Raw genomic sequence first — 17,169 nt, 5'->3', positions numbered from 1 at the left:
CCTGCCACTGAACAGCTTGACCGGCCTCTTTGGAGAAGGAATGATAAACTTCAGCTGCCCAGCTCTGAGGGAAACATGAGCCTCCAGGCCTGACTCATGGAAGAAGTTGGTGTTCATTTGGACCCCGCTCCTAGCAAAGTCTGGAATGATCATGCCCATATTTGTTACAAACTCCACAGACACAGAGGGTTTTGTCACCAGTTCGGCCTGCATCTAGAAGTCAGAAAACAATCTATTCAGTTTCAATAAATACCTCTTCCCTGCTGGCAGTAAGATCAACCACCCTTTCCCATCTCTGGGCAAACATCTTTGGATCACTCACACCCCAGGAAACATTGCTGTGATTTGTTTGGAGGAAGAAAAGCAAGTTCTCAGTTCTCTAGAGCCAGACTGCAGTACCCAGGACTAGGAAGTACCTGAGCTAACTTTAAGCACAACCAGAGGAAAAGATGGCAGGAATACTCATTTACTGGGAGAACTGAGCACTCGTCTTACTGCGATACCCCAACTGGAGCTAGAGAGGTGGCACATTCTGGTGGAACCCGAAAGTTTTTCATAAAAATGAGGTGATTACAATGTTGATGCACTTTGTCTTGAATTAGAAACAGATTTTAAAAATATGCACCAGAAACCCACACCTGAGGAAAAGAATAACCTGAGAAATCAAAAGGCAATCGGAGCCTTACATTGGCTACTTCCAATTTCACTCCAGCCTTGGTTCCGGGAGTGATGACTCCAGAGGAAGACATCTGCAGCTGTAGTCCAGCTCCGGTGGGGAGCTCGAAGGCATTGTCCATGAAGATGTAGTGAAGGAAAAAGTCACTCTTGGCACCCTGCCTTATGGCCTCTCCAATCTATAGATCCAACAGAGGAAAGCAACTTTTAGTAAGTCTAAATGGGTTTTGTTAAATGCAACCTCCCATACATTGGACCATAATTCCTCTTTATCCAGAAAGGAAGAGACTACTATATTCTGATTAGCTGAAGAGTTTGAAAAATAAAGACCTAATGGTTACTGCTCCCAGTTAATTGGGACATAAGAAATTGCTCTGGATAGAATATCATGTTATTTTCAACCGGTGACCCAGAAGGTACTTAAGAATATTGCTGGGCTTCAGACCTTCATGAACTTTAAGTATTGTGTATGGCATGGCTTAATTCTGGTGTTTTGGAGGATTCTGAATATAAATGAGGGTATACTTGAAGTATATTATATTATTATAGTAAAATCAATTTTTTGAAACCAAGGACCTATTAAGATGACGTACCTATCAATTTACATTTTAAAAATAATATTTCCATAAAATAACTTGAAATCTGTTTTCTTAAAGCCAACATTGTTATTTATCAAATCATAAGGAGCATGTTTATATATTTTCTCATTTATTAATACATTAATAAAAATTACAACAAATATTTGGATGGTAGGTTATAGTTTGCCAAATTCTTTCATACTCATTTCTATAGTATCATTTCTATAGTAGAAGGACCTTTAGCAAAAGTAGAGGAGGGTACACTTGACATTACTTTCCGGATGAACAAATTAATTCTCTTAACAGATACAGCTAACATTATTAATAGCTTAATTTCCAAAAGATACCAGTTCTTTGTAATCTAAGAATCTCTTCATTGAAATTCAAGGCAAACCTGTCTCTTTGAAGGAAGTACAAGCACCTTCTCTAGTTTGTATGGCTGGGATTTGAAGGGAGTTTGGGACATCTAAAAAGAGCACTGTTCAACTTCGGGGCCCCTCTGACGGGGCCTGGTCACTCACCATCTGGGGGACCCCCTGCAGAGTGCGCGCCCCGAGCAGCAGCAGCTCCCTCAGGAACTTCAGGTCGCGGAGCCTGGCAAAGCCAAGCTCCTCTCCCAAGACGCGGAGGTAGGCTCTGGCTTCCGGGACGTCTTTGGATTTCAAATCTTTAATCAGCTTCTCAACACTGAGCATAATTCCATTTACCATGTCCTGAGATTTAGTGATAAAATGGCTAGTGAGATGTCATCACCGTTCAACACCTTCACATTCCTGCTGCAGCCACGTTGGGCCTGAACACAAACTCTCCCGGTGAGGCCACAGGGCAGGTGCTGAAATCTGGACTAATTCTGCTACACTGAGATGAAAAACACTGAGGTCTTGTCAGGGATAGTGGTGCTCCCAAAGCTGTTCTTAACTTGAAAATGTAGGCATAGTAAGCGGGTGGGGGGTCCCTGTTCTTTAGGATGCCAGGATTGCTTGGACTCCTCAAAACTGGAGGACCCGCAGCCCTCCACCCCTTCCTTGTGTGGCCCCCTCTCCTATGACTAGGGGAAAGTACTTGGGGTTTCTTGAGAAAATGTAGCTGCTACATAAATTGGCCAAAAGCCTAAAAAACACTCCATCCTGGACAAGTTCTTCTTAAGAGAAGGAGAATTCCATAGACTGATACCCAGGCACTGAGAAAGAAAATAGAGATTGACAAGACCCAAAGCAGATCAAAGACCCTCAGCCTCAAGTGGAGGCCAGGAAACTAGGAGATGGAGGACAGGCCACCAGTGTGCACCTAGGGGTAAATTACTGCCCGGCGTCTCCAACTTGAATGTTCATACAAGTCGCCCGAGGGCTTGTTAAAACGCAGGTTCTGATTCAGTAGATCCTGGATGGGGCCTGAGACCCTGCATTTCTAATAAGCTCTCATGTAGTGCTAATCCCCAGACCACACTTCAGGTCGCAAAAAAATTAAACAATAAGAAGCTCCAGATTATACAACCTATTTTACTCCTTAAATGTGGGCTCATTGCTAGCTTCAAAATGGATTTTTGGCCCCATTAGCTAGTGCACTGATGTGGGTGAGAGCCAAAGAAAGCAGTTAATAATAATGAAAATATTAATTTAAAACTTACCATCGTGCCTGCTCATTTGAACAATCAGTACCAGTGTCAGGCACTGTGCTTAGCATTTTAGAGACCTTATTTCATTTAGTCTTTAAGTAACCTTTTGATGTTTGGACTATTAATACTCTGGGATGTGGAAACAGATACACATAACATCAAGCAAATTGTACAGGTATGAACAGCTTCAAGACAGTGAAGTTAGAATTCAAATCCATGCCCTAGAGACCACACCTGTAATCATTATGCTAGAGTGTCCCTACCTAGGCACACTGAATTTCCAGGAGGCCCTTAACTGCAGAGGATACTGACTGATACTGACAGACCCCATAGGTCTGGCTAATAAGAGCCAAAGTTATCGCTTCAGTTTGACAGTACCTTGATGACTTCCAGGCTTAGAATAGAATGTTTTTGCACTGAGACCCAAAGCTTTCCTTGAGAGGATACTTAAATACATACCTGCTCACGTTTATCATCTTTGGTGTAGCCAAAATGGTCCTCCAAGACCTTGGAGACATGATCAGGAACTTGGCCATTAACCCAGTACAAAGCTTTGTTGACACTGTCTGGGAAAAATCCTTGCTTCCCAAAAAGGGCTTCCAGCGTTGGCTCAAAGCCTTTTCCCTCCAAGCCAATCTGAGAAAGAAAATCAGGCAAGACAATGCCATCAGGTTTCTTTGTTGTCTGTCAGCCTCCTGCTCCCTTCTTTATGTCTATTTAACTAAAAAATATTTGATGCGTATTACAGGGCAGGAGCTGAGCTTGGCACTTCACGGAAATTGTCTTATTAAAATCTCACTAGAATCTTGAACTGATTATTTGCTTTTTTTCTAGAAGAGGTAGCTAAGGTTCAGAGAGGACAAAACAATTAAACCAAAGATTCACCGTTGGAAGTCGATTTGGGGTTTGGACCAGATCTGACTAAGCAGCTTATACATTTCCTTGGATTTGGGGTTTCAGGGCTTCTCTGAGACGTCTGTATTTCCATTAACGCTAAGAAGTCATGCTTCAGGTGACCCCTAGTGGGGAGAGAGGAAGGTGAGGAAGGAGGAAAATAAGAAGGCTTCAACGTTCCAGTAGGAACGGCCTGATGGATCCTGTTCCTCCCGGCTCCCTGGACTCTTCGATTTATGGTTTACAGAACCGGCTGGAGAACTTAGGACTCCTCACACATACCTCAAAGAGGTCAGCTGCAGCAAATCCAAAGACAGTGAGGGTAGTTTTCAGCATGCTTTCTTTAGGAAGGTAATTATTTGGATCAAATATAAGATTCCCTTCTATTTTGGCAGAGGCTGAACCAAGTGACGGAAGAGAGACTGATTTGGAAATCTGATAGTTCCGGGAAAATTTTCTGAAGTCCATGAGAGTTGGAAGTTGAGATTCTTTCAGAGCTTCTTTCACTAACGTTTTCAGACTAGATAAAAAGAAGTATATTTTGAGCTGACACATTATGTGACTTATTCTTTACCTCTTGTACCCCAAGTAAATATGGATTTCCAACTGCTACCAAATATTTGGGTTTCATTTGCCCCAAGACCTTGGCTCAGTGTCTCCTGCATATTTGCACAAGTGCTTGTTCCAGGAGAAAGCACATTCTGCAAAGGGCAGGCAGTGTGGCTCTACCAGAATCCGTGCCTAGAATTCCAGCCCAGCGCCCACAATGGCCGACGGGGGAAAATTACTCTTACTTACTCTTGGACATACAATTCTTCTGAGTTCAAGATGTTGGCAATGTGGGAAGCCACAAAGTTCTTCACTTGCTCATTCTGTTCCCGTGGTAGAAGTTGGATGATTTCATTAACATCTGACTGGGAAGGGGTCCTCATCAGCATGAGATAGGCAGCCAGTCGCTTATCTCCTGGAGAAGTACCATCGAGGAAAGCCTGAAGAAGGACCCCCTGCTCCTGCAGTCAAAAGAGGAAACGGTTATCTCTGTCCTTTGGTCAGAACACAGAACATGCCTAGCAATGGCTGGCATGGTCTGCTGGTCTGCTAGCTCTTCTTAAGTACAACTTTAATATCTCTCTAGTAACTCTTCAAATGCTGGTATTGAATCTTTTTGCCAATGTCCCCTAGAGCAAACATCAAGGTAGAGTTCTCAGAAGATGCCTATCGAATGTGTCTTGAATTCAATTGCATGAAAATACAGAAATTATGGCCAAGTGATGACATGTTTGGAATATCTTCCACTAAGTGAAAATAAAGTTTTGTTTAACATAAATTATTTCAGTGTGAGGGTGGAGATGGGAAGAGACAGTGAAAGTTTGGGGTTAATCAATAGTTTCCAAAGCACTGGCGTCATTGCCACCTATGTGGGGCCATGTTGACTTATCCTAGTTTGGGATTACGGGGGGAAAATGAAGCATGTTTTCCCAAGATTAGAATAATGGTCAGTCTGGTATGAGGATAGCATGTAGGGAGAATTTTGTATTCTGCATATTGGCTTAGCAACAAAGTCAAATATTTCTCTCATGTTCACATACTGCTAGGTAGTCAAGCCAATAGGCTTGCTGAAATTTGCAATGAGGAGAGAGTAGACTAAAGTCAGCAGAATGATGACATTTAGGATCTCATTCCCCGGTGCTTTCCAAATGCCTGTTAATCTGAACAAGCTTTCAGCTTCAGACCTCCCCTGTGGACTTCACCTCATCTTTAAGTTCCATTTTCCGGAGGGCCTGGATGGCAGCTTTCTGGATCAGCAGTGATGGTTTTGTGCTTTTGATACATTTCAGGACTGAAGACTTGAGTGTTGGCGTTAACTGCTCTATGGTCTGGCCCATATTTCCAATGACCTGCATTGAAGGAAAGAAACAAGAACCCATCAGGGTGCAGGAGAGAGAAGTAAAGGGTGTCCAGGAAAAGTGCTTCTGAAATGATGCAGATCACACAAAGACTGGCAGTACCCTCAGAATCAAATCGGTGTAATCTTCGTCCCCAGTGCAGTCATTCTGAATCTGTTCCTCTAGATAACCAGCAATGTCCAGCAGGTCCTGGGTCTCTGTAGGGTGTGTCTTGTGATAGCTACAGAATAAGAGAAGAGAGTTAGGACTTAGGAAGCATAGTGAGGTTTGTCTAAAAATCCAAACTTGTGTTTGCTGATTTCTTATTTCCAGTCATTACTCCCAAAATGATCAGTGAGGAACAAAAGAGTTTGAAAGTAGAGAAACCGGCACAATTTCAGTACAGAGATAGGAGGTTTCCCCTGCTCCCAGGGGAAGCACCATGTGAAGACTCACTTGTTGACCACGTGGCTCAGTGCATACAAGGTGGCCCGGCTCCGCTGCTCCTTCGCCGTGTTGAAGATCTCCCGCAGCCTCTGTGCTGAGGGCTCTGGGACCAGGGCCACCAGGTAGGTTACAACGTCCACCAGAAGGGGTTTGGCATGCGTCTGTTTGAGCCACTGCAGGATGTGAGTGTAACACTGGGGCTGTCCACACTGAACCAAGGCTTGTAAAGTGATGGGGCTAAGAAGAAAAGCATGGAGGAAGTTTTTCAGACCACTTCCATGATGGATCAAATATCCTTTGCCCATGGAGTGCTCTTGGCCAGGAGCGTCCCCTATTACCCTCGCTCACCATCCTAATCCAGAATCCAGCTCAGAGCCCGAGAACCATGATGCCTTCCCTAGGAGTATTACACCCTGAGGAAGCACAATTGCAGAAAGTCTGAAGAAAGATGCCCCCGCCCCGTAGCTAAAAGAGGACTGTTGTCACCGTCCTTCGGTCAGGACACAGAACATGCCTAGCCAACAGTGCTGCAGTCTTATTCTTGGCCTCAGTCCCTTCTCTGGCCTTCACAGCACCTAGAGCCAGTGCGTTGAAGTGTAGAGAAATCAAATTATTATTTTCTTTGCCTGAGTTCTCATTCCCCTTGCCCATCAGCTTCTGGAGGGCACAGACTTCTTTTTCTCTCAAAACTTTCCAGGGTAGCCAGTTAGTTCTGTTTCCCTCCTATTTTAACACACACACACACACACACACACACACACACCTGCCTTGAAGGCAGTGTCTGTGTGTGTGTCTGCATATGAGTTGCTCATGGAATTCTAAGCACCTTAGCTGGTATTTCTCTATCCAGCAAATGTTAACTGATTAATTGATTAATTGGATTCAAATTTAAATGGTCCCTGAGATTCTCTGCTTGGCCAAGGTTTGAAAGTTCAGCCATTTACCATAAGTTACGTGAAAAACTGAATTGCAAGCATTAAATACCTGGACACCTGGATCAGCCGTGGCAGGAGGGACGTGACTGCCTCGTTGCTGAGGCCTCTCAGCTCCGTAACCAGCCTGTTGAAGAGATTAGCTCTCTGGGCGTTCTGCTCCGAGACAGATAGCTTTTTCAGTTCCTGCAGGGTCTTCAAGACGGCGTCAGCCTGCTTCGGCAGCGACGTGGATTTGGTGCTCTCAAAGGCGAGACCCACCTTCTCGGCACCTGGAAGAAGGAAGGTGTAAAAGGAACTCTTGCCTACGTCTTCGTCTCCACCATATCTTTGTCTACTGGGAGTTGGAAATTGGGGAGGCATCAGCACAGGGGAAATGAGAAGAAAACCGTCCTGTGCTCACGCGTATCAGGCAGCTGGCTCTGTGATGGGCGGCTGAGTTAATTGTTCTTGCTGACTCATCGTCCCTGTGGGTGAGCACATTCCCCAATTTAAGGATAAGGGAACTGAGATCCAGAGATGAGCAACTTGCTTTGCCCGAGAACTCTCTGGGTCTAAGAGGCGGAGCTGGAATGGAACCCAGGCTTGCGTGGATCTGGTATGAGATTACCCTGTGCGTGAAAGAACTGGTGAGGCGGTGCTGCCGTTGGCAGGGTCACAGCTGAGGTGTGACACGTTGGCGCTCACCACCATTTCTTCTAACTGGCCTACGGCAGCTTGTGGAGGGGGGAGGCCCTTTTGCATCCCCTGACCTATGCCAGGGAGAGGGGAGGTCAGCATGGAAGTGTAGTCCTGGTGTAGGTTAGACCTTGGTGCTCATTTGCCCCACCTCTAATATTCTGCAACCTTGGATACATCAAGGTCTAAGGCTCTCTGTGCACCACTTTCCCCTCTGCAGAATGGGTATAAAAGTGCATGACTCTACCACCTGATACCACGGGCTGCTGTGAACAAGAGAACAATGAGGTAACGCACAGGAAAGAGTTCTGACAGATTTAGACACAAAACAATGCTGGGTCAGGCTTGGACTAGAGATCTCTAAAGTCCCTTCTACCTCTAAAGACTGATTCCTGAGATTACAATCTGGCCTGGCCCGGAAGCCTCTCTCCCACCCGCCCCACCTCATCCTGGCAGCCCCAGGCCTTATCATAGGATGTGTCATGTCAGTTCTATCAAAGGGAAACTCAGGATTCTAGTTTTCTATTTACAAAAGCTGTGGAGACTTCTTCCTTTCCTTTATTCCATTGCAACTTGACATTCTGAGACAAACATGCTTTCTCACTAGACATGGCCAGAACACCAGAGTCCGCTTCACTCATTAGTCAGCAGACATTTACTAGGACCCATCAAAGAGCGAAGCCATGATTGGCACATCTTGAGCAGATTTTTTGGCAACTACGAGGATGCAAAGTCTCACCTTCACTGAAGAAGCGGCTATTGATATTAGGTGTTTCTTCCAGTTTCAGAGTCTGGGTAACATGTGCCATCATCCCATACTTATTCCTAGGAACAAAGGAAGCACATTCGTTTCATATTTGATCTCTGCTTCTACCCAAATCCTGCCCACCTTTCCAAGCATGGTTATCCAGCCATCCCCAGCCTCCTAATGATGAAGAGCACACGTCCCCTCTTGGTTGCTACTTATCCCTCCACCAGCAGGACATGTGCACCTGGCACTCTCCACTATCTGGAGAGCCCAGAGGGTGGGGACTAACACTGTGCCTTGGAATTCTTTTGTATCTTCCACAGCATGGTGCCAAGAATATAGCAGTTACTCAATAAATTTTAGTTGATTGTCAGTTTTCAAAATGGATTTGGATCTACTAGTCTCCAGGCAAACTCTCCAATCCTCCATGAAGCCTTTCTAACCAGGTCACCCTGCAATGATCCCTGGCTTTTCCAGATCTACAGCCCTCAAAGTTGGGATCTAAGATATCTTTTACTGGTCTCGAATGGTTTAGCATGCCTAGGACTTTCCTCTCAAATTTCCCGTTAGCTTGAAAAGGGGGACAGGGATGGGCTCTACTCTGTGCCCCTGCATAGCTCCCTCTGCAAGGCACAGCCTTGCTTGCCACTGGGTGCATGAGAGGCACTCAGCTCACACTGACCCTTAAATGATAAATCAGGAGTGCAGTGTGTGACCTACTTGTAGGAGAACGGCAGGAACAGGTGCTGCTCCTTGCAGATGGCTTCCGACACATGCTTCCGCCTGGAGTCCAGCGTATACTGGCAGGACTGGCTGCTGCTGATCAGAGTTGACAAAGGGCGGGACTGCGAATGAGAGGGGGGAAAAGCATTTTGATCAGTCGCTGCATCTTCAGTCATAGGCATTTACCTTCAAGGTAGATGGGAGTGGGCGTCCTGTACCACTCGATAAGCTTAGAAAAAGAATTTAACTAGGTGCTTGGCATTTAGACAAGGGGATGCAAAAAGCTGGCATAGCCAAAGCCAAGTCAAGCTACAGACTTTGGTATTCCACCCGGTGCACAAAATCTATATTTGCATCCTGCACACACCCTTCCCACCATAGAGCCCCCTCGCACGATTGCCTGGAAGCCCATCCTTATGTCTCCCTTCCATCGACACATCCTTTGTATCTTTCAGGTTCATGCTCTACATCCTCCATGAGGCTTCGCCCAATGAGCTATGTGAATGATACTTTCTCCTTCCTGGTCAGGCTGAGGACTGCTTGTCTGCACCGCTCAGTTCATCCCTTTATGGGGTACGCCATGTATCGTCCCTCAGCAGCATGTGCATGAACCTTGTTCCTGCGTTAGACTAGAAGCGCCTGAGGGGAAGGTCCGTGGTTCATCTGCCACTGTCCCTCCTGCCCAGAGTGGGGCTGAGGATACAGCAGGTGCTCAGAAAAGACACCTGAGCCAGTGCATTGTCCTCATCTGACTGCGGCCCGTGCAGTCATCAGACTCCCTGTTTTTAGTCCCAAAGATGACGACCAGGAACATCGCCAGGCATGGCATTGATTGCTCAAGATCTTCATGTTTACTGAGACAACCTGAGACTCTCGCCCAGGAAGCTGTCACCAGGGGTTAAGCAAGTTCAGGTAATATGGTGCTCTGTGACCCCAGTGAACAGCAGAGAAGTCTCGTACCCAGGGGCGCCCTGGGAAGGAGGCTGAGAGGCCAGGCTTTGGTCAGGCTGGTTCTAGGAGTGGAAGGACAGGAAGCTGGAACAGTCTCAGTCATGTCACTTCATGGGATGAGGGAAACAAAAGGAGAACACAGGTCTGGGGACTTCTTTGGGGGCCAGAGGCTTGGAGCTGGGACAGGAAGGAAGAGTAGGTGGCCTCACTGCCCCATGTCCAGCCTCAGAGCCTTCTCAGGGATGGGCAGTCATTACTCTCCAGTGATGGCAGACGGTTTGGTGCCAGTGACAGAGGGACAGCAGGAGGGACAGAGCTCTGGGCTGAGAGTCAGGAGTCTGACTCTAATCCTGGCTCAGTTAACCACAGGCCACGTAACCTGGGCAGTCCTCCCCACCTCTGCTCGGTGTCCCACCTGTCATCTATGTAAGAACAGGCTGGGCAGGCTCTTCTCAGAAGTGCCTACTAGTTGGAACATCCCAGAATTGTAGTGATGAAGAGGATGCTACCTGGTGGCATCACAAGGCTGATGCGGGACTCACCATGCCTTTGATGAGCGCGAGCGGGCTGACGCCTGTGCTGATGGGCTTGAAGTGATCGCACTGCTGCAGGTTCCTTTCCGTGGATATTTCTGTCGCCACGTTTCCCTTCCTTGTCTTAACGGTAAACTGCGTGGAGCAGTTTCCATACACGGTGTCCTGTGGGAGCGGAAGAGACAAACGGGTGTGTTCAGCGTGGGGAAACATCCTTGGGTCCTTGGGAGGGGTGGGGAAGAGCCGGGGAGAAAAGGCAGAGGATGTGGCTTTGGGAGGAGCGTCCTTTCCTCCCAGGCAGAGCGTGGCACTGCCGGCGCTGGCCAGCCTGGGCTGGGAGAGGACTCCCGTTGGGGTGGGTCTGCGGAAAGGCCTCTCGGGACACATCTCCGTCTGCTCCCAGTGGAGTGCAGTATAGACATTAGAATGGGGTAAGAGCACACACATGATCCTGGGACTGAAGTAAGTTGAATTGTCTCTCAGATTGACACCTGGAATTCTTAGAAGAGACTGGCAACATATTCCATTACTTTTGTGTTTAAAATCCATACGAGCTTTACTGTGTTATATCGGGTGGAAATTGGAGGACAAAGTCAAAGAAAAGCAGGGGTGGCTGGGCAGGGCTCCCCAGTAACTGATTTAAAATTAGACCCAACCTGCTCAGCCTGCTCGGGATGCTCTGTCACTGAGCCCAGGGGACGGGATGAGCCTCGGACATCGGTATTTCACACCGGTACAGGGTTTCCTGTGTAACCGGCCACATAGCTAGGTCAACAATCCACTTTCTACACAGTGGGACTGGTCTCCAATACAGGGAGATGCATTTAAAGGGCCACTGATCTCCGCTTTCTGAATTCTCACCAGAAACATCACTTGCTTGGCCTCTTCTGTCTCCGGGGGAACCAGGAGGGCAGAAATGATGCCTCTCTTGATGTTCAGGATGTGCTTAGGTTCACCTTGCTCCGGGTAAAGGAAAACTTGCTTCCCTTCCGGAACGGCCAGCCTGAGCTCGTACCTGTCCCAGAGAGAATGTGGTCACAGAGATGTCCTTTGTCCACGGCAAGTCTGAAGAAAGTAAGCTGGGTGGGCTTGTAGCCTCCTCCTAATTCTTTTTCATTTCACATGATGTCTTTATAGATATATTTATACATAGACATACATTTTTGAACAATTATGTATGTTTTTCGAACATGTATGTATGTTTTAGGCATTCTTTTATTTCTTTTCCTTTTTTGCTTGGTTCGTCTGGCCACTCTCTGTTCTCCACCCAAGCTGGTCTCTGTCCCCGTCCTCCCCACATGGACACCTTAGTGCGTGTTCCATTTGTTTCTCCAGACTCACAGAATCCTACGTAAATGTGGGTGGATGCAAACACAGACATATAAAGATTTTGTTATTGTTTGTTTTATACAAATGGCATTGTATTATGCACACTTTTATCTTGTCTCAATTATACTTCAGAAAAATCTTTCTGAGTCATTAGGTATAGCTCTAACAGATTCTTTTTAAAAAGCTGCATAACATTCCATGGTATGGCTAGATATAATTTATTCAGACATTGCCCCATTGGATAGTATTTACCATCTTTCTTTCTGGATTTATTTTTTTAATTTTTTGCCTCACAAACAATACTGAAATAAACATCTGTATGCATCCATCTTCACACAATACTGTTTGGGCTATAGTTCCAGACACTGAAAGTACTGTGTCAAAGGGTATAAATATTTTTAATTAAAACAGACATTGCCTAACGGTTCTTGTTTCCACCAGCAGAGCATGAAAGCTGTTTTCCCTCACTGGCCTGCCAGCAACAGGGGCTGGAGCTATTCTGAAGTTTTGCAGTCTGACGGGCATAAGGTGATAAATGTCTTGTTCTTACATTAATCTGCATTTCCTGACTACTAGTGAATTTGAGCTTCTTTTCATACACTGGTTGGACATTCACTCTTTTGTATGGTGTCAGGCCATGGCTGAAGCCTGTGTGGACTTTGGTGTTAGGGACTTGCCTTTGGAGACTCTTTGGGTTTCCAAGGACCTGGCTGCAGCAGTTCTAGTTAAATCAGAAGGAGGAAAAGGACACCAGTCTCATCTCCCACACCCTAGCCTCTCTGAAAGTTCCCAACACAAGGAAATGATAAATGTTTGAGATGATGGATATGCTAATTACCTTGATCTAATCCCTACACATGTATAGAAACATCGTTGTGTATCCCATAAATATGTACAATTACTATATGTCAAGTAAAAAAAGAGAAAGTACCAGACATGGAGATGCAGGCCTGCAAAGCCCTCCTGGGCAAGAGCAGGAGTCTCTTTTGTGTTTGGAGAAGAGCAAGGACCAAAAAGTCCTCCCTCCTGCCGCACGTCCTTCTCCCCTCATACACATCTACATCTCAGAGAAAATAAGGTGCACCGATGAAAGAAAGAAGCACGGAAGCCTGTTTTGCAGATAAAGCACTGGCATCTGAGTCTGATGTTTAGCAAACTGAAAAATGGGCAGGGGTGGATTTTCCCAATGCTACCAAATTAACAACTCCATGATTGCCTGTATTTACATGCCCAGGACCCCACAAGCTGCGATTGGGGACCAGGCAGGGGTGATGTTGAAAATATTTAACAACTGGTGCAACAGGGCACTGATCAGTTAGAGGAGATGGGGGCTATAAACACCAGTAATGTCTAATCAGCACGCCCGGCTGCGGCTGAATGCCAGCCCTGGGTGGGGAAGCCGCCATGGCCTTGGTTCTCCTCTGCCCCGTACTGAACAGACCCTGCATCGCCAGCCAGGGCTGCTGGGACCCACCTGGAGGACCACCAGGCAGCAGTCTTGTTTAATTCTTTACACAAGAATTCTTTGTTTAAACAAACCATCTCAGTTTTATTGTCTCAAGAAGTTTAATGCAGGAGATCTTTTAGAAACACATTTAAATGATAATTAAGGGAACCTAAATAGGGGAAGGTAAATAATGCTTCCCTCTTTTTGATGGTTGTGAAAAGCCAGCAATTCCCTGATGCTCGGTAAGTAGGTAAGTACAGAATACAAATACTTGTAGTCACATACGTGCCTAACATGAACACACAAGTTCATACCTTGATGGACACACACACGTGCATGCACTCACGTACAAAACTTCCAGGATGCACACAGCTCAGCAGCTGAAATACACAAGCCCATGCCTTACTTGGACATGGCAGCAGCAAACTCCTCAGAGTTCTTGGTCTTCTTCAGCAAGGCCTTGCCCTCAGGGTTGAAGCCATACACCTCCTTCAGGGTACACTGGCTGGTCTTCAGGATGAAGCTGCAGAGTTGGGGAACCTCCAGCTCAACCTGAGAGTAGCAGCACACGGAGATTCTCCATCAGGAATGAGGCACCCCCCACAGCCCAGGGCTTAATCTCTAATCAGGACACCAAGGGGAACATGACTGTCTGTTCCCCTAAACCACCTGTCTTCTAAACACACCTCGTGGGTTCTCCATGCATCAACCTAGACTTAGTCCTTTTCTCCCTCCTGGGGTAACAAGTTTCTTAACTTTGTCCCAATGCATGGGAAGGAAGACACTTCTGTTGGTTCTAAAGTTACTCGCTTTAGTTATAGGGAGGTGTGATTGGCTGGAAGAGACGCAGAGTAAGAGAGCCAAGAAGAAAAATAGCAAGCAGGAGGGGCCGTGTTGGTTTAAATAGCAAATGTTTCCTTAATGTCACCAACAAACTAGCTTGTATCCATTAGGGGCTATTTAGAGCTTCACACATAGTTGGAGTTTAAAAGATCCTTAGTTGTTAATCAGCACTATTCAAAGAAATTTATGCTGTGATGGAAATGTTCTACATTTGCATTGTCCAATATGGTAGCCACTAGCCACGGTGGCTATTGGGCACTTGAACTAGGAATCTGAATTTTTAATTTTTTTCAATTTAAACAGCCACATGTGGCTGATGCCTGCTTTATCTGATAGCACAGACAAGAGCTATAGAGCCCTCTAAAGAAGAGGCCAACTTCTCCGCCTGACGTCTCTTCCTCACACAAACCTCAATAAGAGCCCTTAGATCTGCTCCAGATACACGTGGACGTGAGTACAGCAGTCTCAATGATAAGTAAAGTTTAATTTTGGAACAAATACATGTTTACATTCTTTTCTTTTTTCCACTTGCTTTGAGCAACAGGTTCTGTTTCACTTAGATTATAAAAATTGCATTCCGTGGTGCTCTCCTGAGATGTGCCCCTCGCTTAGCTCACCCACTGGGCTTCTGTCATGCTCAAATCTACAGTTCTACACTGCTGATAATCTAGATCATGGACACCGATATCATCTTGGAAGCTAACACAAAAATAAATTTGGCTGGCAAAATTTTTGGTGGCAGACAACTTCTCAGCAATGTCGCTGACTTAGAGACTGAGGGACAGTTCCAGCACTTTGAGATCACGACAGTCCTGGCATGTGCTGGGTTTGCTCAGCACACCACCTCCCGGAAGGTGGGGTGTTAGGCTCCCGGGAGAGCAGGGCTGGGGGAAAACTGGGGGCTCTAGGTTCCTCCAACTCCCATCCTCCATACCTTGCAGTTGATCTTGGTGGCACTTCTAGAATCAGCAGTCCCAGGGACTCCACTGGAACTCTCAGCCTCATAGTTGTATACGTATTTCCGGAGGTGCTTGAATCGAGTTGCATCTTCTAAAATGAGAGGACATAAGTCAGCCACATAGCAGAAATAACTCTCCCAAGGACAGCCAGTTCAGGGCAGAGAGGGGCAGTGGCATAGATAATTAAAAAATGATAATTAAACTCAAATTATTTTTAACTGACTTTGCATTATACTTGATTTTCCTTTATAGATTTAACTTCATTATGTTTTTGCCAAGGCTAATGTCCATATTCCTTGAATATATCATCTGAGGTACAGGAAGGGGAGTGTCAAGTGTCAAGTAGTGGGGTTCAGAAAAATCTATAGAAGACACCCTCTGGTAAATGAAGAGTTGACAGCATTAAGCAAAGAGATAGTGCCATCTCTAATCCTTTTTTTTTTAGCTTGAAAACACCAATTCTGTGACTCATTTTTGATACTACAAATACATGAGGCAAAGTGCATTAAGCATTGCGGGTATCTGGATAGCTTTAAGAAACCCCCAAGAAGGAATTTCTGGAGTTTCCACTGTGCTTGAAAGGAATTTTCTGTACCATTTGAGAAAAAGAACATCTGGGTCATGTTGCAGTGACCCCGACGCAGTGACGCCAGATGCCCACCAGATGGCGGTGCTGCCTCACCAGAAGCCGGCCCTGGGGCTCGGACCGGAACACTGGGTACCACCGCATTCCCTGCAAGGCCAGCTCCTTTGACCCCAGGGGTCAGGTAAATAGGAACGGGGTGGAGGTCCGTATTTCTGCACAAAGGTTAAAGTCAGCATTTCCTCACCCTCATATGCTTTGAATCAATGATTAGTCACTGATAAACAGGACAGTGATGTCTCCTGAAAGCGTCCACAGGCCAACAGAGTGACAGTCCCTTCCCTACCCTACCCCTCGGCTGAAATTTTGGGACAGAACAGAAGGGCAGCTGGAGGTGAGCTAAGAGCCCCTGGAGGTGGGCAGAGGCTCAAAGGACTGACTTGCTTCCTGGAGTCAGAGCAATGCTCCCCAAGGGGCCATCCCAGCCCCCGGGGCGAGGGGCCCGCAGGGACAGGGGCACAGAAGGATGCGCCCTCCCTGCCCGGTGGGAGTGGGGGAAAGGCCTTACTTGTACAGACAGGGTTGACAGTTTCCAGCACTTCGTCTTCTGTAAGAAAAAGAGAAAGCGAACTGTGAGTCTCCCCGACTTGCCAGCGGGGCTTAGGGTACCCGACGGGGAGGACCGCTGCACAGGTCTCGCCCCTTGGGAGGGAGGCAGGATCTGCAGGGCCACGCGCAGCCCCTGCGTCCTGCCTCCCCCAGCAGGTCCTGCCCCGGCCCCGGCCCGGCGGGCCCTGTGGCTGCCCTGCCTCGGAGCCCGGCCCTCCGCCCCGTCCGCGCCCGCGCCGCAGCCGCCTGCCCCGCGCACTCACGCGCCCCGGCGCCCGCGCCCAGCAGCAGCAGCAGCCCCAGCGCCAGCGGCGGCAGCAGCGAGGGCCTCGGCGGGCCCATGGCCGAGCGGCGGTGCGGCGGCTCCCGGCGGCGGCCTGGCCTCGGCCTCGCGCCCGCGGGCTGCTCCTCCGGACCGGCACCCGGCAGGCGCGCGTCCTGCAGTCCAGGTGGGAATGCGCGGTCCGTGCCCGCGCGCCTTTTATAGGAGCCCGGGCTGAAAGAGCGCCGAGGTTGCAAAAGGTCCAAAGGGCGCGTCCCCGGCCTGTTTGCTTTTCCACTCAGGCCTGTCTCTGAGCCTCGAGAAGGCGCTGGGGAGGGGGCGCACTCGGACCCGCCGCCCCAGCTGGGGCCTTCCCACTGGGGTCTCAGACCGTGGGCCTGGGGGCTTAGTGCCTTGAAGCCTGCCCTGACCCGGGGGTGCCTTCAGGAGATGACCAACCACAGGGACAACACCTTC

At 47.5% G+C, this 17,169-nt stretch overlaps 1 protein-coding gene across 1 annotated transcript in view; it reads right to left on the bottom strand.

Annotated features, from left to right (window-relative positions):
- APOB (apolipoprotein B) overlaps positions 1-16,866 on the bottom strand; it is a 38,360-nt gene extending 21,494 nt beyond the window's left edge. Inside the window, exons 1-18 of the mRNA XM_069495043.1 lie at positions 16,694-16,866; positions 16,390-16,428; positions 15,214-15,329; positions 13,843-13,988; positions 11,522-11,675; positions 10,670-10,825; positions 9,174-9,298; positions 8,445-8,530; positions 7,080-7,299; positions 6,105-6,332; positions 5,772-5,889; positions 5,514-5,660; positions 4,561-4,772; positions 4,045-4,282; positions 3,328-3,504; positions 1,775-1,966; positions 687-854; positions 2-213 (exon numbers count right to left, since the gene is read on the bottom strand). Coding sequence (XP_069351144.1) covers positions 2-213; positions 687-854; positions 1,775-1,966; positions 3,328-3,504; positions 4,045-4,282; positions 4,561-4,772; positions 5,514-5,660; positions 5,772-5,889; positions 6,105-6,332; positions 7,080-7,299; positions 8,445-8,530; positions 9,174-9,298; positions 10,670-10,825; positions 11,522-11,675; positions 13,843-13,988; positions 15,214-15,329; positions 16,390-16,428; positions 16,694-16,772 — 2,813 coding nt within the window. The 5' untranslated portion in view covers positions 16,773-16,866. The remainder of the gene's footprint in view (position 1; positions 214-686; positions 855-1,774; positions 1,967-3,327; positions 3,505-4,044; positions 4,283-4,560; positions 4,773-5,513; positions 5,661-5,771; positions 5,890-6,104; positions 6,333-7,079; positions 7,300-8,444; positions 8,531-9,173; positions 9,299-10,669; positions 10,826-11,521; positions 11,676-13,842; positions 13,989-15,213; positions 15,330-16,389; positions 16,429-16,693) is intronic.
- Between the last annotated feature and the right edge of the window lie 303 nt (positions 16,867-17,169).

Source organism: Eulemur rufifrons, chromosome 19, assembly GCF_041146395.1.
Source record: "Eulemur rufifrons isolate Redbay chromosome 19, OSU_ERuf_1, whole genome shotgun sequence".
Lineage (NCBI taxonomy): Eukaryota > Metazoa > Chordata > Mammalia > Primates > Lemuridae > Eulemur > Eulemur rufifrons.
Note: the sequence above shows the minus strand (reverse complement) of the source record. Positions and strands in the feature narration are given on the sequence as shown.